The following is a 24785-nucleotide window of genomic DNA, read 5'->3' as shown; positions in this document are numbered from 1 at the left end:
TTATTTTATATATTTAAGTTTAAAAACCAGTTATATTGGATTAATTGAAAATTAGTCTAATCTCCTAGATCCTAAAAAATGAGATGGGGTTTATGGGTATTACAGGATTTGAGACCCTGAGTATCTCACAGTATACAATATAACAACAATATGTCACATGTAGCACTTACATTAAACACGTTCTATGTTTTCTTTAGAGGAGATGAAACTGTAGTGATATGTTTACCAAAGTGACTGTAAACTGCTGGCTGAGGTCATTTCAGAAATGTGATATTCTGCATCCAAAAGAGAAAACAGAGAAAAGACAGAACAAGTGACGTAATATCTGATGTAAGCTTTACTTTCAAATCCTGTTACATTTAGATCTGGCAAGTTTGAACATAAAATAATGCCAAAAAAAAAAAAGAAAAACAAATACAAAACCAAAAAAAAAAAAGTACAAATGATCTATTTACCAGTTATCATCACAACCCTGTACAGCCTTAACAATGGAGTAATAAAAAAAAGCTTTGTACAGCACATACCAATCTTTACCGAGTGCCAAAAGAGAAGATAGATGAGCCTTTTTCTGATCATAAAACACAGCCAAACATAAAGCTCACTGATTGTAGACAGATCAGTATGATGCTAACTAAATGCAACCAAGGGAGTTAGTTTCCAACACAATTAAGTGTCCAAGAGAGAGAGGGCCATGTCATGCATACTTTGAAGTGCTGAAGGTAGTCAAGCTTTAAAAAAAAAAAAAAAAAGGTCACTGTGCTGCATACAAATGGGCAAGAATAAACAGAATAAGTGCTAAAGAATATTGGTTTTCAAAAGGATAGAGCCCTGTTACCTTTTTAAACATTACACTCAAACTAAGAGGGGACATAAAGAAGTGCAGCCATTCATGATTAATAAAAGGCAGACATATTAAAAAGGTGTCAAGAGTGGACACACTCATCTTTTTTATCTCTTTATCTTTTTTTGTGTGACCCTGACAATTAAGTTTGACTCATTCCCAGAAGTCTCGGGTGGTTTCCTTCCACCAAGTGGCACTAGAGTATAAAAGATAACGTAGATAGTAGAGTGTGTGTGTGTGTGTGTGTATGTGTGTGCGTGTGTGTGTGTGTGTGATGGAGGGATGCTCGTTTCACTCCAGAGACAGCATGCCAGACATCAACAGAGTGAAAAAAGAACAAACAAACAGCAGTGTAAAGGGGGACAATCGCTCTAGAGCACGACGTGACGGATTCAATCCTAACATCACATCTCGCTGACATTTTGGTCTTGACAATTGACAATGTTCTCTTTCCAATCAACTTTTTTTTTTTTTTGACATGATTTCAGTAGAAAAATAAAAAAAAGCAACAATGATTCTTTATAAGATAATGCATGAGAAAAATAGACAAAATGAAAACAAGGAAAATAAAAAAAACAATCCCTTTACAAATAAGGGATTTTGGCTTGAAGACCACTTAGTAAAACAAGTCATGGGTAAAGCTTTTTTCAAATAAAACACTTGCAGTATGCTGCCCTATCGCGCAAATATACTTCTTTTTGAGTTTTTTTTTTTTAAACGGATAAATACATATTCTCTTAATCAAAAAGTGCAGCAATGTGCAAAATTGGCTCATCGCAATTTAGCCTGGGACCTTTAGTTCCCAGGGAGAGCTTGACCTCTACTGTCTAATTCATGCAATTTGTATTCATTTACTTTCTCCGATTTCACAGAGGCAGACCTTTCTGCACTGCAAGAAATGCCTACATGTGAAAATGAGGGGTGTTGATTGAGTCATTTCCAGCAACTGCTGTCCACTTCACATTACAGTAACTTGGTGGATCTAAGTTTGCACTTTCAAAAAAATACAGGAAAATTAAAGGTTTAAGTGCTTTTGGCTTGAAGTGTAACTACATTAAGTGCAATTAAAACTCAAAAGGTTGACAGGAGGAGAGAGGGAGGGAGAGAGAGAGGGAGGGGGGGGGGAAAGCAGTACCATGTCTGCCGGCCTAACTGAAGCCACTACCATCAAACACAATGCTGTACAAGTGAATGGCTTGGCTTCATCATTGCACCTACAGGAGCTTTTTTTTTTTTTTAATCACTATGGGTTCTTTATGAATGTTAGTAGAAAATGTTTTATTATGATGTAAAAGGCTCAGTAAAAAAGTAAAAAAAGGTGAAACAAACAAATCAAAGAAAAAAGACAGAAGGCCACCAAACACGCTAACTTTCCCGTCTTTTCCAGCACAGAAGACGTCCCTGTTCCCACTTCTGTATCGCTTCATTTTCATGTACATAAACAAAAATACATTCATTCAAGTCATTTTGGAACAGTTTTTTTTTCTTTTTTTTGTACACAAAAATTACAAAAAGCTCCAAAAAGCACCATTGAATCGGCCTGTGATGACACAAGCTGCAGGTAGCTCGCTTGCTAACCTAGAGCTGGTCACCTCCACAAAACAGTTATCTCATATATCTCTTCAAAGTATAGGTGCGTGATATATAGTTCTGCACAAAGCTGCACTGATATCAACCTGGTCTCAGAAACACTGAGTCTCCTCTTCCTTATTTCTCTGCTTATTCACCTGTAAGTGCAAATTCATCAACATGATTTTAACATTTATCTTCAAATCAAATGGTAAGAGTTTCTCGTCATGATTGGTCTGATTATTTGTTTCCGTTTACATACATGAATACAGCTTATCTTCTGAAAAAAAATAATAATTAAAAATTAGCGAATAATGACAATTATTCTGAGGCAGAGGTGATATCAGGCAGCGGCAATGCATAATATGGTTCCACCATTATACAAAAAAAAAAAACCAACAGAAATAAAAAAAAGATGGGAAGGGGAAGGGCTACAAAACTATGTACAAGACTGATAAATAAGTAAGTGCGTGGTTTGAGGCGTTGCTTTGGAAACGTGCCGTTTTCAATGAAAAGCGTTCCGTTTCATTGGTTCTGTCCACGTTGCACCGCTAACACTTTAGGATATCTCAAATTTTAGCTTTCTAATGACGTCAAAGCTAGTTGAAACACAGAAACGGGCATGCTATTTCAATGCATAATAGCAATAGACAGAAATGCACTAAAATATAGCACTTGCAAGTTTTGTTTCATCTTTTTCAATGTTATATCTTGTCAAATGACTAAAGAAAAATATCTATAAAACTGAGATACATTAGTTTCCTCAGATAATGCAACTGGGTCCAGGTCATTCAGACATTTAAAAAACAGAGAGAAAAGGGAATAGAGAGTAGTAGTTGAAGTAGTAATAATTCAATTGATAGAACTGATAAGAAAAGCAGCTTTTGATATAAATGCATTTTTAGCATGTACAGCCTTTTTCTCTTATAAATGTTTTTTTTTTTTTTATCATTTCTTCAATATGTTTGTCTGCTCCAGCTTATTCTGCTGGTCTGATTGGAAAAGATGTGGCTCCCTCTGCAGTGGTCAAGTGTCATTCACACCACTGTCTGAGGAGTTGAGAGAAACAGCGAGGTGAGGCGGATGAGGAGGAGAGGAGGAGAGGAGGAGGAGGAGGGTGAGGTCAAACAGTCTTGGCCCTCTCCATCAGTCCCAGGTAGGCCAGGAAGGAGTGTTTGTGGGAGGTGGGTGAGGGGGGAGACCTGGAGGGGGAAGCCGGATTGGAGCAGAAGAGAAGAGGAGATGTGGCGGGCCGCCATCTGGAGTGGAGGTGCGAGTGGAATGTGAAGCGGCTGTTGTGGGTGAACAGGGTGGTGAGGGGGATCAGGTGTGCTCGCTCGCAGTTCCTGTACTGCTCGAACACATGGCGGGAGGAGGAAAGGAAGAGAGGAGGGCTGCCGCCGCTCAGGCCGCTCAGGCCGCTCAGGTTTCTGGTAGAGTTGTTACAGTTGGTGCTGCCCAGGCGGCGCAGAGGGCTGCTGGCATTCAGCTGAGAGGACTTACCGAGAGTGAGTGACAGAGCGACCGACTGCAGTGCCTGAGACGCTGTTAGACTCGTGAGGGGGCTGTTACTCCCACTCCCTCCACTGCTTCCCCCTCCCCCAAATAAAAGGAAGTTCTCCTGGCTTTTTCGCATCGTCGACCCCCCTGGTGACACTCCCTGCAGAGGCAGCTCCTCCTCCACCGCCGCCTCTTCTTCCTCCTCCTCCTCCTCCTCCTCCTCTTCTTCTCCTCTACCCAGTCCCCCCGTTACTCCGCTCTGGTGTTTTTTGAGGTGGCGGCTGAAGACGAAGGGGTGTGTGGTGGTGAAAGGGCACTCTTGGCAGCTGAAAGTCTGGCGTGGCGCGTGCTTCAGCTTCTTGTGCAAGTTGAGGTTGTCCTTGCGCTTGCAGCTATAAGAACAGCGGTCGCAGTGGAAGGGCCGCTCGCCTGTGTGCACGCGCACATGCTCGATCAGCTTGTTGGCCGTCTTGGACAAGTAGCCACACTGCTCACACTTGTAGTGGTTGCCCAGGCGGTGCCCCCGCATGTGGGCCTCCAATGAGGCCTGGTCAGGCCACAGTCCCTGGCAGATGCGGCAGCGGTACTCCATCTTGCAGTGCGTCTTAAGGTGGCACTCCATGGCCGCTGGACGATTGGTGGAGTAGATGCAGAAAGGGCACCTGGGTAATGCAACAAAAAAAGGGATGCAGGGAAGGAGGGCACAACACACAAAGAAGCAAAAGAGAGTTGAAGAGGAAGTGTACCTTCAAAACCACATGACACACCTTGAAATTGAATAACACAAAATGATGAAGAGGAGAAGAGCAGGTAAAGAAAAGGTTGGTTGATGTACAGGTGTGTGTGCTCATGGTGGTATGTGTGGCACTTTAATGGTGGGAGAATTGAGGTGATCAGGTATATATGTGGGGGAGGCGGAGGAGGAGGTGGGTGACAGGCTGGAGAAAAGATTGGAGCAGTAGGACATGAAGGGAAATGAAGGAATGGAGTGGCACTTACATTTAAATAGCACCTTTCATCTGCTCTGGGCCCCAAAGCGCTTCACAAACCCTGCAGAACAGAATCACCTCAGAAAAACCTCGAAATGGTCAAGGCCCTCTCTGCCTTTCTACACACTCCTACATATATAGAAATACACTTCACATTGCTCAAGTGTATACACGTGTGTGTACTGGTCGAGGAAAAAAAAATCTTTACAGGGACCCTGAAGTCAGAAAATGCAGGCAATAGAGGAGTTTATCTAAACAGTGTTTGTTCTTTAGGTCCGTTAACTCATTCATGTCCTGTTGGACTAAATTCAGCCTGCTTTGGAATTCAAAGGAAATGTGGTTTACACAAATTAAAGGTCTATGAAAACATTGAAGAATTGAAATAAGACCCACATGTGCAGACATAAACAGTACACCAGAAGAAGTTAATACAGATTTAACTGTAAGAATATCAAAAGGAGCTCACGTCTACAGTCTGTTACATGCTAGCTTTAAGAATTCAATCTGGCTTCAAAATCAGTAACACCAGACAGAAGAATCTATAAAAACACCTAGCAGCAAATCCTCAAGTTAGTATTCAAAGATGCTGCATGAAGCTACAATGGGTCTTGTTGTGTTTTCGCTCTTAGCCACACATGTTGTATTTAATATAAGTCCATGTAACTGTGTTTGGAGCTCCTAGCTTTACGTTCAGTGTAATGCTTTCATTGCAGACATTTAAACAATCCTAACTCCACTGATGGCGGCACAGAAATAAGATGCAGAGTACAGATCTTTGTTTTATGACAAGATGAGGGCGATAATCGATAATAATGATACTGGATGGTTCTGCACATGCACAGGCTGGAGTCATGAGAACAACTCAAAAACAGGAAATGGCTTTGTGTGTTACTTCAGATGAATCAAAATGCTAATTTTACATTTCTCACAATTCTCCTTTAAATGTGGGAAAAAATATATTTTATAGGTTATTTCATCTCAAATACTGTCACCTGCCACTCTTAAGCTTAATTTATGCAAAATAACATTATCATGAGCAAGCTAAACTCAAAAACTAACATCATCAGATAGTGGTGAGGATGCTGAGATCAACAGATGTGCTTTATATGAGCCTGACAGGCCTGAAATGAGACATAAACGAGTCACAGTACAACAAAGGCTCCTGTGGGACTGGAGTATGGTGATGGAGAGGGAAGCATGGGAGGAGGCTAGAGCTACATTAACAGTGAATATTAAAAAAACATGGCTGCCTCGTGATGATTTGAATGTTTCTAAATGTGGGGTTTGAAATGTTTGGGATGAAAACTACAGCGAGAGTTATGTTTGGAGACTGAAATTCAAAGCTTTCATCTCTTTCCACAGAATGCATGCTGTGTTTTAGTTTGAATGGTGAGTAACACTGAAAGGCATGCTCTAATTTAGGTATCTATTATGTATCTGTCATTTATTGCATGTGTACACTTCCTTCTAAATGATTATCTTCTAGGAGTGTGCCAACAGATTTTATATAATACCCAGCCCGGTGGGTCTGTCTGCATGTGGGGAGGGGGAGGGAGAATAAAAGGAGCTTTCTGGAATGCAGGTTCCATCAGATATTTTTCTTTGGCATGGCTGTTAGCTGTGGGCAGTGGAACAACAGACCCTGAGGGGAAGCCCATTTCCATCTCCCTTCTGTTCATAGCAGCCACTGCAGACCCGAAGACCACTGTCTAATAAGTTAGACCTGCCAAGCGAGGCTGTCGAGCAAAACTGCAGCTTGTGTCGTTTTATTTGCTGGCTGCAGATAATAGACATTAAAGTGAGGTTAACTGATTAGGGACACACGACTAGAATTATCTTCAAACAGATCAAGTGTCTGTGCTTCTGTCTTGTTCATGAGCGTTTACAAGAGCCATCTTTCTGAATGTTAGAATCTGATCTATGACTATGCCAATCAGCTTTTTATACATGATATGATGCATGGTTCTGTGTCCTCTAAGTTCATTTACATTCATCATTTTATGATAAATACGCTGAACTGTATTTTGCCATTGTGTCTGAACCTAATTAGATGGCTAGACATTATTATCATCACACTGAACAATAGTATGCACGAATAGTTTCCAGCTGCACACTTCTGTCTTTGAATCCAATCGATAAAATCAAAGTTCAAATATGTTGTTTATTGCACACCCCTCGAGTTATTCTACAAATATCTGTATACTTTGTGTTTTTGTCATGGACTGATAGGTTTAGGGATGAGGGAGGGGGAGGATGGGCGGAGTTAGGAACCTCTGTCTGTACTTGCTTTCCTTACTTGAGCCCTCCGGAAGGGACGGTGTGGCACTTCTTGTGCTCCAGCAGCTGCTCAGGCGTCTTAAGGAACTTGTGACAGACGTCGCACTCGAACATTCGCGTGATGAGGTGGATCTGGAGGTGCCGCTCGTACATGCTACGCGTCTTGCACACAAAGTTGCAGAAGACACACTCGAAGCCTGCGAAACGTAGAAAGGGTGAGTTCACAACGAGTCTGTTTTGATGAGTTCATACTTGATCATTTTGTCACAGAGTGTGATTGTACTCATCAGGCTCAGCATGACTGAAATCTCAAGAGTTATCTGAGATAAGCGAAACAATGCATACACACATTTAAAACGTTTAAGCACGATCCCAGCTCCAGGAACTCATTTGGATTTCCATGAAGTTCTAGGACTCACAAGGGATGGATTTCAAAAAATAAAAATAAAAATAAAAGTTAAAAATGATGTCGATACAAACGATTTGAGGATCTAAAAACAACGTCTCCTAATTGTCCAGTAGTGAAACCTCATCATCACTCCTTACAGGATATTTCTCAGACTTAAGAAAGCTCCTCGAGAGTCATAAAAGACATTAGCCTTTATTCACAGGATGTGTAGGCCTGATTAAGAATAGTAAATAAGCTAATCATTATGTGTTAAATGCTTTTGCTCTGTTAAGATAATACACAAGAATAAAAAGGCAAGCTAACAAGCAGTGTAATGTAATTAGGACTGATACGTAAAGAACAGGGGTTACTGTACTTTACACAGACTTGACGGCCATGAAAACTTTGAAGCTAGAACAGTTTGTTTTTGTTTGAGGCTCTAAATTCTTTGAGGAAGGCCCGGGTCGGCTGGTTAAAGGTAATATTACAAACTTGCATGTACCAATTCAGGATTTGTATCAGAGTTTGATGACAGTGAGTTTTTCTGTGACTTTTGAATGAAAACTGCTCAGCTAACTGGGAGAAATGTACTACAGAGAAATGTATATTGTATATTGTCCCTTTAGATGCCATGTTTTTAGAGACTTTGAACAACAAAGTTTTTGGTTGTAACATTTCACAGAGTTCCTTGCCTTTGTCAGACTTGTCCTCAGTTCCTGATCCCGAGTGGCTTCCAGAGCTGGACTGGCTGCCTGCAGAGGAGGGCGGGGCAAGCAGGCCTCTAAGTTCTTCATTACCGTGGGTGAGGTCTCCGCCCTCCGAGCTGTTGAGAGAGTCACTGAGGGCAGAGAGGGACGAGGAGGTGCTCTTGGTCTCACTGAGGGGACTTCTTGAGTTCAGACCTGAAGGAAGAGGACAGTAATACATCTTTATTTTATGAATTATAGAAACGCTGTGGAAATTGTACAAGCTCGATCTAAAGAAAACCACTAACAGCAAACCTGCATTTCAAATAAACCGTTTTTTAAGGACCCCTGCCTTATGTACAAGACACACATACACACTACACACACACACACACACACACACACTCAGACTGAAGCAGCTCTGGCTGAGGCCCTGCTGCCAGTCAAATCAAGATGCAGTGTGCTTTTATTGATCCCCTTCTCTAAGTCGGCAATTCACTGCGAAGAGAGAGGGAATTAAGAAGGGGAGGGGGCGAGCAGGAGGGAGGGCTGAGGAGCGTGGGTCATGGCCGAAGGAGCTAAGATGGCGGGAGCATCTCAGGGCACAGCTCAACAAAGGGCATTCACTCAGGAGGGAGTGAAAGGAGGGAGAAAAGGGCTGCACGGATCCTGAAATGGTTGACCTATCTTTTTCTTTTTAAGACAGGCCCACACAGGCAAACACACAGAGGTTTAAACATACAGGAAGGTAGGCATGCGCAGCAAACACATGAATATATGAAGAGACAGAAGATGTGATTAATTACCTTCAATCACATCTAAATATTCCAGGGTCATTCACAGCAGCACTGTAGCAGCCTTTTGAATACAGCATAGAGGCAGCCTTTATGCAGCTCCTCCGCTGTTGTATTTAACATACACTTGCCTTTTATTACAATATACAAAAGACTAATGCCACATACAGTATAGGTTAAAAAAAAAAAGAAGAAGGAAAGAAAGGAGACATTCTGAGCCAGTGGGCCTTGACCTTGTACACACCTTAAGTATAAATTACTATATTTTCCTCTTACACCTAGCAGCTCTTCTTCTGTGATTTTTCAGCAACACTAACGATGTAGAAAGAATAGTAATCAGCCAAAATATCAGGGAAAGGTATCACAACCTTGTCCCCCTATACAGAGGGGCACACAAACAAACATTTCCCTCATGAGGAGTCCAGTCTTCAGGAGGGGTCAGCTTGAACTCTGACACCTGCTGAGCTCGGTCATCTCACCACCGGGTGTGTCGACATGGTTCCCCCGGATAACTAACCTTTTACAGTTTGCCAGAATTAACTCAAAGGGCATCTACCTTTCCCTCCGAGGTAAAAAAAAAAAAAAAACACTTTAACAAACAGGGCTAGACCTTGGCAGATAATTAAAAGCTCCACTTATAGAAGGTAGAGTGACTGCGGTGACTGTAAGCGGCTCTCCTGTAATTTCGTGTGCTTGGCGGTGGTGTCCATCTTGTGTGAGACTGAGATAAATGCCGAGTCGGGTTGAGAGACTTTAAAGATGGCCACAGCGGCATCGTAAACCAAGCTCGCCTCCAAAGGACCCAAGGCCTATTGATTTTTTCCCCTCAGGCACGATAAGGGCCAACCTTCTCAGATAAACAAGGCCACTGTGGCCTCTGAAAGACCCCTCAGCTGTCTAGGCCGGACAATCCCACCCACTCACACATAACACACAACAAGCACGCACCCAAATACACACATCTTGAGGAACAGTGGACGAGCAAAAACGTCAGCAATAAACTGGACAAAGCTGTTTTAGACCAAAACACTCATATCGACCACCGGGGGTTCACTCCAGCAGCTTTAAAAGTCTAAAGAAGGTCGACTGGAGGAGGCTAGGTTGTGAAACCTGATTCTGCTGCTTGTCTTTCTCTGTGGCCTCTAAACTTAAACACAACTACAAGTTTAGGAAGTCAAAATAACGGTCAAAATAATGATGATGTTTAAACTAGAAACTGTTTTCACTGGTAGCTTTCACAGCAGAATTTTTGAGATAATACTCTTTTAAAGACAGAGATGAATGTTTGTTGTGTTGGTTCTGTATTTGTGGACAACAAAACTATGAATAAAATCCTTAGTTGATTACACCAATTAATAAATAGTCTTATATCATGACACGAAATATTCTTTGTTGTTACACTGTTGGTTGGATGATGTAATGAGTGTCTTTAGGGACTTGAGTTGGGAGCCGGAGGGTCGCCGCTTCAAGTCCTGATGCGGACCACAATATGGAAGTTGGTCTGATAGCTGGAGAGTTGCCAAAGCAAATCCCGAGCACTGCCGAGGTTGCCCTTGAGCAAGGTACCGCACCGGCAATAGCTCTGGTGTGCTCCCTGCATAGCACCTCTGAAATCTCTCCACTAATGCATTTCCACAGGTCCTGTTTGTACATGTTGGTATTTCAGGCCTATGTGTGTGAGAAGCATGTCCCTCATAACAGTGTGTAAACTCGCTCAGGGATTAATAAAGTATGTAAAATAAAAATAACAAAAAGGGATAAATACATTATAAAAAAAGTGCATATAAGCCATAACTAAGTATTATGACTATCTGCTGTTCTTCATGTTTGACACTTTACCTGTAGTTGCTACATATTTCTCCTGAATCTAAAATAAAGAGCATTTTTTTTATTTTGACCACTAAATTGGCGCTGGTTTATCGCAGGTTAGCTCATAGCTTGAGCTTCATCTGACCGCATCAAATTGGTGTGAAAGCATGGCTGTTAAACTCAGGCCCTTCATCCAAAAAGCAAAATGTACATGAGAAAGTGTTGCTGGTTTACATTTAATCACTTTTCCTATTTATTGCAATAAATTCAGCCTTTTCGATGTGTTTATTGCAAAAAGCTCTTACTGTACCCCAAATACAATGATTGTGATGAATTAATCTAGTGCAAACTGAACAATGACATGTGATAATGATCTGCAGATAATGAATATAACATGTAAATTAAAGCCTTAAAGACACAGACTAAGATGAAAGAATCATAATCATATTGTTGGACTATTTTTAAAGAGACTATCATTCTGTTAAGCTGAAAGTCGTGTCTTCAACCTTAGCCATTGTTTAAATTTAAACCCCATGTGTTGGAGTAGAGAGCCAAAACAATTGAAAATGTGTCACTGTCCAAGCACTGCACTGTTTTTTCTATTCTGGGACGTGAACAAGAGCCACAATGTGTAAGCTACCACCCACTCTTAACATGTGAGAGTAATTTTTTTGAAAATAACTCCATAAATCATTTTTTTCTAGAGGTTTAATCATGATCTTTTCTACTAGTCAGGAAATATTTGAGGACTCTGGATGAAGAGCAGAAACCGAAACATGTTCCTACTGCTGATTCATTCATTGTCAATCAACAGTTGTAATAGGATACTTTTACATTTAGATTTTTTATCAAAGTGCCCGGTTATTTCATGTGTAAGCTACTAGAGATTCACTGATTTTCTTTTGTTTTATGAAGATAAAGCATGAAGATATGAAGATAAAACATTAATGCTTGGGTTGGGCAGTTTATTAGGACAAATGGGCAATTAGAAGATTTGAGCCAACGAGATGGGCATTTTTCCACAGAGGCCCTGAGAGGACATGCATCCATACATTTCATTTACTATATTTTCCCATGCTTGTATTCTCAAGATCTTAGCTTATTTATTCCTTTGAAAAATAAATAAAAAATCTGTGGCATACCGAAAATAACTTTACTGTATATTATTGTGAGCAAACAACACGTCTCGCTTGTAGCTTCCTCAGGTTCACCCAGCCAAAAACAGTAAAGTTATTTACTGTGTGCCACAGATTTCTGATTTATTTTCATTGTATGTTCCTGCAACCGTGCACACCTGAGAACATATAGGCTGTGTACGGGGTACCCTATTGGCCATTTCCTTATTTTGTGATAAAAAAGCTGGTTTCCCCATTATACAGAATTATTTGATCTCATTGTTTCTTGATTACAAAGTTTGTAATCAAAAAGATGAGTTTTCTGGTCATCTAGAGAAACAACAATAGGTTCTACACTGTGATTGGCCGGATCTGACATGCCATTCTAGCATTGCCCTCACTGACTTCAGTTAAAGCGTGTTTCTATGTATGTTTTGAGCTCTAACCACTCTGGAGATAAAAGATAGGTAAGTTAAGATCTTGCAAAAAAAACAAATACAGAAATTATTACACAGAAAACCGTGTAAATAAAATGTTTGGATGCATATCTGCTTAGGACTTCTGTAGCTTTCTGCCATTTTCAGATCATTTTTTTAAAGTAAAAAATATAATTTATTGAAAAAAAAAAACCCATTAGGAATAATAGATAATGTTAGTTACACTACATTACAACAGTACTTATAAGACTGTATCATCTCAATGTAGTCACAAGGAAGGACGCAGCCATGCATCCTCAGAGACTCCGTACCTGCATGCCCCGTACTTATGTGGCTCTTCATGTCGTTCTCCTCCATGCAGACATAGTCACAGACGCTGCAGCAGAGAGAGAACATCCACTGCTCCTTGTCCACATGGAGCGACATGTGGCTGACAAACTGGGCGTTCAGCTCCGTCTGGAAATCGCACACATGGCAGCTGGACAGAGAACAGAGAGGAAGAGAAGGGAAGATGGTGAGAATAACAGGGGGAGGGGCAGGCAGCTTTAGTGTTACATTATGTCCGCATAAATTGGTAAGTGGCACAGTGTGGATATTCTAATTTGATTAAGATGATTGAAAATGACACACTGCAGACTTGGTGCTATTTCACTCTTTTCACATCATTTGCCACATTCAAATGATTAAAGCAATAGTATGACATTTTTGAGTAATACAGTAGATGCTTTTCTTTTCTTGTCTACAGAAGATTTTGAACACTTTCATTTCTGTTCAAAGCTAGAGCCACGAGGCAGTTAGCCTAGCTTAGCATAAAGACTGTAAGAAGGGGAAAGCAGCTAGCGCGGCTCTGCCCGATATTCAAATATTCATACGCCAAGAGGTCGGAGGACTCACAAAGGAGTCTTGTCTTTATGCAGAAACTACTGGAAATGAGTTGACCCGAAATATTAAATAGTTCAGCACATAACTCCCAAGCAAATGTAAAAACATTTGAAAACTTGGTATTGATTTTCTCTTCTTACTTTATTCAAGAAAGCAAATAAGCATCATTGAGAGTTAAATCACTTGAAGAAACAAAGGAAACTTTAAAAACAGACTTCTGGAAAATTTTATCTGCACACTTTTCAAAAAATAATTGGGCATCGAGCATCAGAAAAAGACCGGTCAAAACACTATTATTTCAACCTCCGACATTGCGTGGGTCCTTCTAAAAAAAGAGTCAGGGGTTGTGTTTTGGTGTGTTATCAGTACCTGTAGTAGTAAGGGCAGTTCTTTCGCTCAGCAGAGTCGACTGTAACAGCGCTGACGATCTGCTCAGCATCTGTGTTGACCAGCTTGACAGAGTGGATGGTCAGGTGCTGATTGAGGTTAGCCCTGCACTTGGCTGCATAAGGACACAGGTGACACTTGTACTTCCTCTCTTCTGCAGAAGACAACACACAGACACAAGACCTCGGGTTACTGTATACGTTACCTCAGGTGATATTTCATTAAGTTGCGCTCATCCTCTCAGCCTTTAAAGAGAGCTTAAACCTAATTACTCAATGCCTAACCCTGCCTCGCCTTTGCCTGACCCCGACTGTAACTCTGATCCTGGGAAAAAAAAAATCACCTTCTGAAGCCTGAGAAAACTCAAGCTTTCAGGGAAGAACCTGGATAACCCTGTGAATGCTTTAGGATGTTGCAAATGAGGCTGGTCTGCAATAAAATCAAATCTTAATTAATGCAAAACCCAATCTTTCCTATTATCCCAAAACAAATCTACACAACAGCTCCTATTCTCCCTCTAGCTCCCCCTTAAACACAGACACACACTTGTACACACACCATTTGCCCCAAGGACATGAAGCCAGGCAACCTTTATGTCGCCGGGGAAACCAAAAAGACCATCACACTGACATATGCCCCTGCTTCTGCTCTCTGTGGTGTGGCCAAGCTGTTCGCAGCCAACACTCTCAGATGGTGTGTGTGTGTGTGTGTGTGTGTGTGTGTGTGTGTGTGTGTGTGTCGTGTAGCGTAGTGTGTGCATGCAAAATGTGAGAGCATGTCCAATTGTGTGGGGGCATTTTGTACACAATCTCCATTTGTGCACTCAATGATTTGGTCTGCAGTCCAAAGTAGGTTGCATTAATTTCTAATCGAGTGTGGATTTTCTTTAACAAAAATTGTTAGCAGTCTATTTTTAATTTGAATTCCTAATGAGAGCTGACAGAAGGGTTGCAGAAGACAGTGATGGCGGAGAATGGATCAATTGGGAACAAAGAGGGGCCAAGTCTGAAAACACAGTGTAATCAGGACACAAGGGAGAGCACAGCTTCATCCTGAGGGAGTCAGCTGTGTATCTGTGTTTGTGTGAGAGAAAGTGAAAGAGGGAACCAAACGTGGCTGCATCAGAGCTACTGGTGTGTGTGTGTGTGTGTGTGTGTGTGTGAGAGAGTGAGAGAGAGAGATCCCTCTTGCTGGGTAATTAGACGGGCAGTTTTCCCAGTGAGACTAATCATGGTAGTAATCTCTTTAAAGGTAGGGTAATCTAGTCTAGTAAACCTTATTTACTTACTGCGGGCAGCACTAATGCAAGTACACGGCAGCTAACATGTGTGTTCACACTGTACACTAACGATGTCGTTTCGTTTGCTTGTTTATTTACCCGTGTGTAGAGACAGATGTCTAGAAAGAGTCTGCTGTCGGCCGAACACCTTTCCACAGACGGGGCAGGGGAAGAGCTGCTCGTTTAGTCTCCACTGGGCGATCCCGTTTCCCGGCTCCCCATCATCCTTTACTGAGTCTGGAACACACACACACACACACACACACACACACACACACACAGAGAAAACCATACTAATCATTCACTGCCGACACAATCAGCCTGAAATGTATCTGCAGCTGAAGCAAAGGCTGTGAACGCCTGCTGCTATAAATTAGATAAAGTAAGTTCAGTTCAGTGTGTATTGATGTTGAAACTGTAGAGACTCTCCAAAACAAAAAGTCTGCTGTGTTACGTGCTCGTGTACTGATACTGCCGTCCTTAAATATTAGCTCATCACTATAAATTCCATAACTCCTAAAAAAGAAAGAAAGAATTATTGGTGTCATTTGCTTTAATGTAACTGTAAATATTTGAGAAGAGACACAGAGGGACTAGGTGGTGAAGAAAATGTAACAATGGTAAGAAATAAATCAGGACAGAAATGAAACACTGAAGTAAATATTGTAAGTCTCTTATGTGCTACACTGCTTTGACTTTTTAATGGGACTAACACCAGTAAAACAGCTTGAACAATGGAAGCAGGAGACTGTTTGGGGGAAAAAGACTCATATTCACTTCATACATGAGAGTTAGTTGAGAAAATTGATGCCACTTTCTTGCCTCGCCGCTAAAAATCAAGCTATAGCCAGCAGGCGGTTAGCCTAGCTTAGCACATAAGACTGCAGACAAAAAAAGTTAGTGCCAACAGTGTGTGGACAAAAATAGTATTTATCCCCAAATAACACAACATGTTGATAAAACATTAGCACAAAGACTGTAAACAAGATGCATATATGAGTATTTCTGAACTTTAGATGGAGCTTGGGAAAGTATTTCCCCCTTCCATTAAACTAAGCTAGTGAACTGTTAAATAAGCTTATTTCCAAAAGTTCTTGAAATTTTCCATTAAAATCTGAAATTCTGATAAATCTATACATTTATAAAGCTTTATTATATTATGTTATTATAATTTCAAACAATGCTTTAATAATCTGGTACAGCATTCCCTTACTGTGAAGGTGCCCATATGCCCTAAGAACAACCATCAGTTCTTCCTTCGTCCTATAAACTCTAAACTATGAACTATAATAACTTGTATGCGATATACTAACTGCTTCTGGCCTCCTGCCCTCTGCTTAGACTGACAGAAGAGGCTGGAGCAGGACTCACAAAAAAAAGGTACAAATTACAGGGACGTGCATTAAAAAGATGACACAGAATATAGAAGACATGATTTACATAAAAGTGAAGGAACATTTTTCTGTCTATAATGAATGTTGGTTCCTACTCCTTAACATTCACTTTGGCTGCTTGAAATCATGGCATCTTATACTCGATTAAAATATACTGTGTAAGTATCATGTAGCCTGAAACTAGGAGGTAAAAATGTAATCTGTATTCGGGAAAAGTCTCTTTCACTTCAGTGTGAGAGACACAACAGAACAGCTGATACACTGTAGGCTAATTTACTAACCCACAAGACTGAAACCTGTCTGCTACCATTTGACAGATGCTCCTTCTCTAGCCTGCGGGTTGGATGCAGTGCAAAATGCATTCTTAATGTCAACAGCAAGCGCCAGTCCTTTGCTCTAAAGCCTGCAGCACACACACACACACACACACACACACACACACACACACACCATCATAGCTCTCCTTACCGTGTGTCAACTCCCCTTCCCTCCTCCACCACCCTTTAATCAAAGAAATAGAAAGAATGAGAGCGGCTATTTTCAGATGCTTTGATAGAATCTAAAGAATTGAAGTTGCTGTTGTGATTTAAGCCTTACCATATAAATGTGGCATAGTCATTCCCAAGGGTAGAACATGCAGCATTCACAGCACTCAGAACGCAACACAACTTCTTTACTTATAGTCTATATGGTTCAGTGAACTTGCTACACAGACTGACCTTGGCCAAAACTTTTGTATTTGCAAGGCATAAAAAAAAAAGAAAAAAAATCAAAATAAAACTTATAGTTCCACTTTCTGTGTTCATAAAAGCTGGAAAAACTCTGCGGCTCCATTTCTAAACTTTTGTAGAATCTTTGCAGATGCAAATCAGTGCACATAAACTTCACAGCCCTAACTTAAACAAAACTTTAAATAAATACAAAATGGAATCCTTTAGTCACAAACTGCAGTGTTTAAAGGTTCCATATTATGCTTTTTCTGGTTTTATATGCTCTTTAGTGTGTTTTCCAAGTGTCCTGTGCATGTTTAGGCACATCTATGTGCAAAAATTCAAAGTCCGCGGAAACGCGGCTTCTCCTACGTCCTCCTGTTAGCTGTAGCATTAGCCGCATGTAACGCTCGGTTCTAGCCCCCCTCGATAAAAATGTGTCAGTGCGGCGTCATTGTCAGTGTGAGGTCACTGATCTAAGCCCATTGGCTCGTTGTGGCAAGCCCAGCAGCTCATGTTGAAATTTCAGAGAAGCGTGCTGAGCAACTGACCAATAACGACAGAGCGGATCGGCAGACCAATCAGAGCAGACTTGGCCCACGTGGGGTCTAACAGTGTGGGCTCAACAGAGTGCAGCTGACGGACTCAGAGCGGAGAGGGAGCAAGGAGGAGCAGTATATGAAAACAGACACTTATTTCAAACTTTAGCTATTGTGAACGTACAAAAGTAGGTACATAGATTAAATATACGAACCCCAAAAAGGGCATAATATGGGCTCTTTAATATAGTAGCAAATTGTGATAACTTTAACACAATAAAGCCCATTTTAGGTATTTTTAATGAAGGTAAAGCAACCACCATGAGGGAACGCAAAGTCCTTACTATCATTTGTTGATTGGCTGTTCAAGTGTACCATGTGTACATGAACAGATGCATTGGCTTTGGAAAGAGTTGTGAAAGGACATTTTAGTGTTGTTACACTGACTCACAAACCCTGGAGCATTTTGACTATCCGTCTCCCATATTGAATCCCCTCTTTGCCCTTTACATGCAAACCAGTAACTTCATGTCGTGTTTTTGTTTATCTGCTTTGATTTGTGTCACATCATCCTTCACATAACCTTTTTTTTATTTTTATTTTAAACTGTCCAAACAAACAGAGCACACTGCTCCGTTACTTTTAACTGTATGTTCTTTATTTTAGATTTTTTTTTATTTCCCGATCAGACACGGAGCAAAAAGTGCGCTGGTGATGTCAACAGCGCCTTTCTATAAAAAAAATGAAATGTTTTCTGGACATAAAAAATGTAAAATGATAGTGATAGATATAGGCAAGTGAATGTGGAACTGGTATATGCGTGACTCCGGTAACACAACCACCGCCTACACGACATATGTCACGACACCTGCAGCCGGAGCCAACATGCAGGTCATGGACTTCCTGAGCACATAAAAGCATTAACTGACTCAAAAGTGACACTTATAGCTGGCCTGGTCACACATGTTGATGTGAAGCTGGACAGTAAGGACTCCAGACCACAATCAAACAAACACACAGATGAAAAAGCCATTTAGGACGTCCACAATTTTCTGAATTTTCTAGATTGGGATCAATGAAGTAAACCAATAAATCTATTTATTAATTAGCCGCACAAATGATTAATCTGCTTATTGTTTTTCAATCTCACATTCCAGTCACCGCACCGTGCTCCTGAGATGATATTTTGTCACAACAATTTTGAAAATACTTTTGATGCAACCCTCTATCTTTTAGCGTTTCTTTGTCTTGAACTGTACTGTACTTGTGTTGTACAAAATTAAAACCTGTAAATCAAATATTAAAAAATGTTGCAGCTCTGCTTGAAGGTGTTAATAGTTGAGTTATTGGCATTAGAGCCGGAGAAAGAGGGACTCAAAAAGAGGAGAATTGTGCTGAACATCAAAATAAGGAGGTCACTCATCCACTAACTCCTAAACATTTGTTCTTTCTAAGTGAAGTCCCACACATTTGAACCTCTTCATAAATATTTTCAAACAAGAAGTTCAATGTGTCTAACAAACACTGCTGAAGAAAATCTCAAGTTACTTTGCTACTGCAAACAAGAAATGCTGAAAAACAATCAGAGCGGAGGAAAATCTGTGAGAAAGAAGGACACTGAAGAAAAAGAAAAGGTGAAGGCAGACATCTATGAAGCAGAGAAAAGAGTCAAACAGTACAACAGTAAGAGAGTGAGCAGCAGAGGCTGGATCTGAAGCTAAAACACACAAGGGAAAGGGGAGGTGGACTGGGCGAATTAACTTTCAGGACACTCTTGACACCCAGAAGCCAATCAGATTTTCATTAACTGGCAGAGGGACAGGCGAAGCTGGCACAAGCTAATTAACCTCTGGATCCCTCACTGCCAAAGGAACATGGAGGGAAGTTGTGGGATGCCAGAGAAGAGGGGAGAAGAGGGAGACGGGGGGGGATGCCCTCGGGCAGAGGCCTCCAGGTTGGGGAAATGAGTGAGAGTGCAGAAAGGCCGGATGGAGCTCTAAATATGAAACGGGGAAAGGAGGTTTACCGGGGAGGAGGAGATCATGTAAAGCTGGAGGTGGTTAATTGTGATGTTTCCCTGTGGCCGTATGCTTTGATTTAAAGCTGTAAGTCTTCATGAGTAGTTAGGCGTTTGGTAGCTTGCTGGGCTACAAAGCTTGTGTGTGTGAGGGTGAATGGGACTGAATGTGTACAAACTGATGGTCTGTTGTACAATTACAGGCATGTATGAGCAGTTGAAATATCCATGCACTTAAAGATTTTACAGCCAATATAGAATAAACTCTGGAAAAGGCAAAGCAGACTGTATTCGGGGTCCAACTGTGGTGAGGTTTATAAACCTTTAAGCATGCATAATGAACTGGAGACAGGTACAAGCTGCCACTTACACTATGTTGATCAAACATGTTAAGAAACACCTTTAACTGGGATAAATTCACTTGACAAGACTCCATTGAAAACTTCCGTTGACCTGGAACCCTTTATTGATTATTTAGAGGCATGGCAGAAATATCCTATTAACTTCTTGCTGACTATGCCTCATGGGAAAGCTGCTAATGATCATCACCACGTAAACCATATTTAAATGGAGTAATAACTGGATGGGTCAAGCTTTTATACAAGTGGCTGTAGACTAAATTTGGTTCTATTTGTTTAAAAGGGGCTAACTGTTTGTTTGTTCACCAAAACAACAATAAACGGATGTATCATAAAAGGCAAAGCAGGGCTTGTAGTCTGTCAGGAAATGAAGACTTGTGCACTCTAAGCAGGTCCTGTTGAGGTGTTCAAACGTTTAATATGTGTATATGTTACAGGCACCTGCGGGCTATGAACAATATGACAATGCCCAGAGTTACGAACACAGCCTGTAGGGTTATTTACAGCAGCAACAACTAGCATGTAAATGTAGTATATAAAATGTGGGTGAAATAAAAAGAACAACTAACTCTTTCTGACCCTGTTCATTACCTTTCAAAAGATTCATAAAAATGTCCTCTGGAAGAGCCGAGGAAGCCAAAGCAGTGACCACAAAACTCTTTCATACCAAGGGCTGAAATTGGTCAAATTCTTAAAACACTTTTCCCATCTGTAACCATGTCTGTTAATGCTGACTGTACTGTTGGAGTTTGGTCATTTAAACGTGTTTGTATTGTGATTTTTCTGATGTCTTAAACCGGTCTGTAAAGTCATAGGCTCATTTCCACATATGTTGACAATGAGGATTATTTTAACTACATTTTATGTATTGTGAGCGTCATATGTAATAAAATACTTTTTAAAGTTCCTAAAGCTAGCTGTTTTGCTAAGTAATGATGATAATGATGTCATTCACAAGATAAACATTCACAACTTCTTACAATCCCAGCAAGAAGTCTTTTTTTTTTGTTTTTTTAGCTTGTTTCCACTAACAAACTGTCCAGTATCGAATTTAAAGTCACGTATGACAAAAATAGCACATCTCTGAACACGGGAGCTGGAACTAGATAACATTGTACAGGTAAGTATGAAAAAATAAAACATTTTCTGTTGACTGACCAATCATTGTAGCTCTAAAACACCTAATATGAGTCCATCGTAATACTGCCTGCAGCTAACTACTCTTGGTATGTCTCTGTTCCTCTGCTACACCTCTACTCATGTTCGTGTGTGTGTGTGTGTGTGTGTGTGTGTGTGTGTGTGTGTGTGTGTGTGTGTGTGTGTGTGTGTGTGTGTGTGTGTGTGTGTGTGTGTGTGTGTGTGTGTGTGTGTGTGTGTGTGTGTGTGTGTGTGTGTGTGTGTGTGTCTTACCATGAAATGCTGCCCTGGTAGAAGAGCTGGCCTCTGCGGGGGAAGAGCTCTTGGAGCGCGAGTTAAAGGGTGATTGTCTGAAGCACTCGTCCAGGAACGGACTGAAACATGATACATAATACTGTCATTTACATGCCTGATGATTCAAAAACTATTTTTAACTGTATTCAAAAAAGGCAGTTTACTGCTTATGCCACCACTAAAAATAACAAGAAAGTATGTAATAATCCATAATTTAAAACATACAACTGTTTGGTTAAAAAGCAATATGATGTAAAACTCAGGAAAACATTTTTAAAGACAAACATTATGTAACTGCACAGCTTTTACATGTACATTATTAATGACTCACCTGTTTATCCCCACCATGTTACTGTCTTTATGGTTGTTGGATTTGCTGACTTTTTCTGAAAAACAAAAACAAAAAAACACTCATCAGCATAGTCATCGCTGATATAATATGCTAGCATTGTCCAATTTTAAAGGACATGTCAGTAAAGAAAAGGGCAAGTAATTGGACTTTAAGGTAAGGAACAAGTGTTTGAGTAGATGAATTCTGACTCCACTGTAGACAGCAGATAAGAAGATTTAACATGCTGCCACTTAAATTACTCTGTCAGGCAATAAATAGTTACCAGAAATGTCCTAAATCCCTCCTTCCACCCTATGGCCATTATAGAGCAGAGAAACAAACACTATATGATCCTGATTCCTCAAAGTGTTCCTCAGCTGGTACAGAACAGGTTCACTATGCTGGCAGGGGTGTTCTGGCCATCTGGAGTAGTGGGAGTCTCTGGTGGGCCTGCCGACCCGAGGGCTGGAAGTAAGTCCAGCAACTCCAATGTGAAAATATATCTAAAAACATAACAATGTGCATGGCTGGTCAGATCTGCATTAGTCTGCCCAGATGGCACACATGTGTGTGTGTGTGTATGTGTTTGTTTGTTTGTGTACGGTTGTGTTTTTGTAAGTAAAACAAGGAGGAAACTAAATGTTACAAACACCTTTCGAGATGAGTCCAAACAGCTATGTCCTTAAAAATCTGCCTTTATATTAAATCAACACGGCTAACATAAGCCAATAATAAAAAGTAAAGACTGTGCACTTTGAAAATGTGGGATTTATATTCAACAGTGTTTTAATTGATTTCATTAAATTGCAAAGATGTAGCCAGACCAACACTGTTCAAGTTTTTGAGCACAGATGAAAAGTCTGCTAGAGGCAAAATTATCCAGATTATTCACAGTAGTTCTAGGAATAATATGATAAATAATTAATATGTAACAGCTGGCAGTTTTAAAAGTAACTTCAATCTTGTGTCTGGCCTGCGTTTTTTTCCCATCCCACATCAACACCTGTGTGCAAATGGACAGGCTGTTTGTTTCCCAACTCATAAAAAAAAAAAAAAAAAAAAAAAGTTTTTTTACCTGACATTTCTTTCTTTTGCTAATTACCGGAAAGTTTTTCTACCATGTCACTTCTTACTCTGCGTAGCTGAATAAGACAGCTGCTGATAAACAAAAAAATTGATTTTTCAATTCACAAAGAGTAATCATTTCTCTTGACAGTCTGTTTTTCTTGTGAGGATGGATGCCTTCACTAAAAAGCGCTTGAGAAGTCGCTAAAATTGTCTATAATTATGGTCTTTTTCTGAAAAGCCTCGACACATTTGAGGTTCTTAGAACTTTGAAGTCCTCGCTGTTCTCACATCTGTAGTTCTGTCACCTAAGATCACATCTGTTTAAGGGTCATAATCAAACATTAAGAAAATTCTCTAAAGTCTAATGACGTGGAAGGAACGCATTGTTCCTGCTGCATGCAGTTGTAGTGTAGCAGATCCAACATGGTGAACAGTCATCAGTAAGTAGAAGACGTAGCTGGGCTGCTCATCTCCCAGTGTCTTTGTTTTTGGGATATAGGTACTTGCAATGCACACGCCACATATGTTATCGCTATAAAAATGAAAAATAATTGTATATAAACATTAAGTACGTTTCTCATTAAGCGTGTATACATTTAACGTTTTGAATGAAGGCCTGAGTATAACAGCCATGCTTTGAGATCATTTTGATGCAGTTAGATGAAGCTCAAGATAGCGATCAGCTGTCCTCAGATTAGCTAGTGCCAACTCAGTGGTGGAAAAAAAACCTTCATTTGGATTCAAAAACAGGTATTGTATAAAACATGAAGAATAGCACACAATCAAAAAAAGTTCTTTCAAATGTGCATCTTGAATTAATGTTTGTCGCAGTAAATACTGTCACCGCAATATTAAACACTATCGCACATCCCATTTTTTCTCATATTCTGCAGGCATTATAGTAGCCTTTTAATTCCCTGCGCGGTTGAGTCTTAAATAGAAATTATTTTAAGAGATATTTTGTAAAATCAGCTAAAGCCAATTCTAATGTGAGCACCGGGCTCTGGTTTTCAGTATTCAGAGGTAAAGAGCTCTATACAAACTGCCTGAGAACGGAGCCATATGCGTGAGTTTCAAGGCGATTCACTGAAGTGAATTTCAAAGCTGCAACCATCTCAGTGTTCAGAGCGACCTTGCTACTGATGTGTCTCTGAGGTCCTACTGCTTTGGGTAATTCATATTGATTGCTCATTGTGTGACAGCAGCCCACTCTGTTCCCGTCCCCCCTCACATTCAGACCCGGTTCTAAGGTGGGGGGTCGTCACTGTTGCCAGGCTAGCGATGCCCTGTTCTTCCTGGGTGGGCATACAGTGTACCCCCGCTGCCCTTTCTACCCTCCTTATCCTCTGCCCCCTCCCACTGCACCCCTAAACACCCCACTTCGTCACACTGCTCGCCAAGGACAGAGGTCTCTTTCGACGTTGCCATGGAGATGCCGCACGGGAGAAATGTAAAGAGAGGGAGGGAGGAGAAGTGCAGTGGGGAGAGCGTGTGCAGCCAAGTGTGCTTGAGCCGGCATGTCTGAAAACGAGTCGAGGGAGGGAGAGAGAGAGAGAGAGAATGAGAGAAGAGACGAGAGGGAGGAGGGGGGCATTTGTGCAGACACCACTCCCCATGGGGCCTTGTGTGAGTGTGTAAAGGTGTGCATGCAAGACTGTGTGGGAAAGAAAGACTGTCAATGTGTGAATTTGTGAATATGTGCTAGAGCAAGACGAGGAAAAAGATTTTACTCGAGCTTGTTTCTCTGTATGGCATTTAAGTGACGAGATTGTAGGCTGGATGGATCTGGGGTCACAGCCCAGGACTTTAAAGCTTGACCCCCACCCCAGACAAACACACACACATAAACACACACATGCACACACCTTCTCCTCAAAGCTCTGTCCTAATCTAGCAATACAAACAGCTGTCTGCTGCTTCAATGTCACTTTCATGGCCAAACAGGTACAAAGCAGGATGTCATTACATGTCATATATCCTTGA

At 40.9% G+C, this 24785-nt stretch overlaps 1 protein-coding gene across 6 annotated transcripts in view; it reads right to left on the bottom strand.

Moving 5' to 3' along the window:
- Positions 1-319: 319 nt before the first annotated feature.
- znf827 (zinc finger protein 827) overlaps positions 320-24785 on the bottom strand; it is a 69050-nt gene continuing 44584 nt past the window's right edge. For 3 of the 6 annotated variants that reach the window (XM_065956986.1, XM_065956996.1, XM_065956988.1), the window contains exons 7-15: positions 21735-21789; positions 21383-21483; positions 16816-16848; positions 15053-15190; positions 13657-13828; positions 12717-12883; positions 8257-8466; positions 7196-7373; positions 320-4572 (exon numbers count right to left, since the gene is read on the bottom strand). In XM_065956986.1, coding sequence (XP_065813058.1) covers positions 3534-4572; positions 7196-7373; positions 8257-8466; positions 12717-12883; positions 13657-13828; positions 15053-15190; positions 16816-16848; positions 21383-21483; positions 21735-21789 — 2093 coding nt within the window. In that variant the 3' untranslated portion in view covers positions 320-3533. Of the gene's footprint in view, positions 4573-4909; positions 4961-7195; positions 7374-8256; positions 8467-12716; positions 12884-13656; positions 13829-15052; positions 15191-16815; positions 16849-21382; positions 21484-21734; positions 21790-24785 lie in introns of all 6 variants that reach the window. The other 3 variants (XM_065957000.1, XM_020628845.3, XM_065957001.1) reach the window with 2 other exon arrangements.

The sequence above is a fragment of the Labrus bergylta genome, chromosome 1, assembly GCF_963930695.1.
Source record: "Labrus bergylta chromosome 1, fLabBer1.1, whole genome shotgun sequence".
In the NCBI taxonomy this organism is placed as follows: Eukaryota; Metazoa; Chordata; class Actinopteri; order Labriformes; family Labridae; genus Labrus; species Labrus bergylta.
This window is presented reverse-complemented; position numbering and strand designations above follow the sequence as displayed.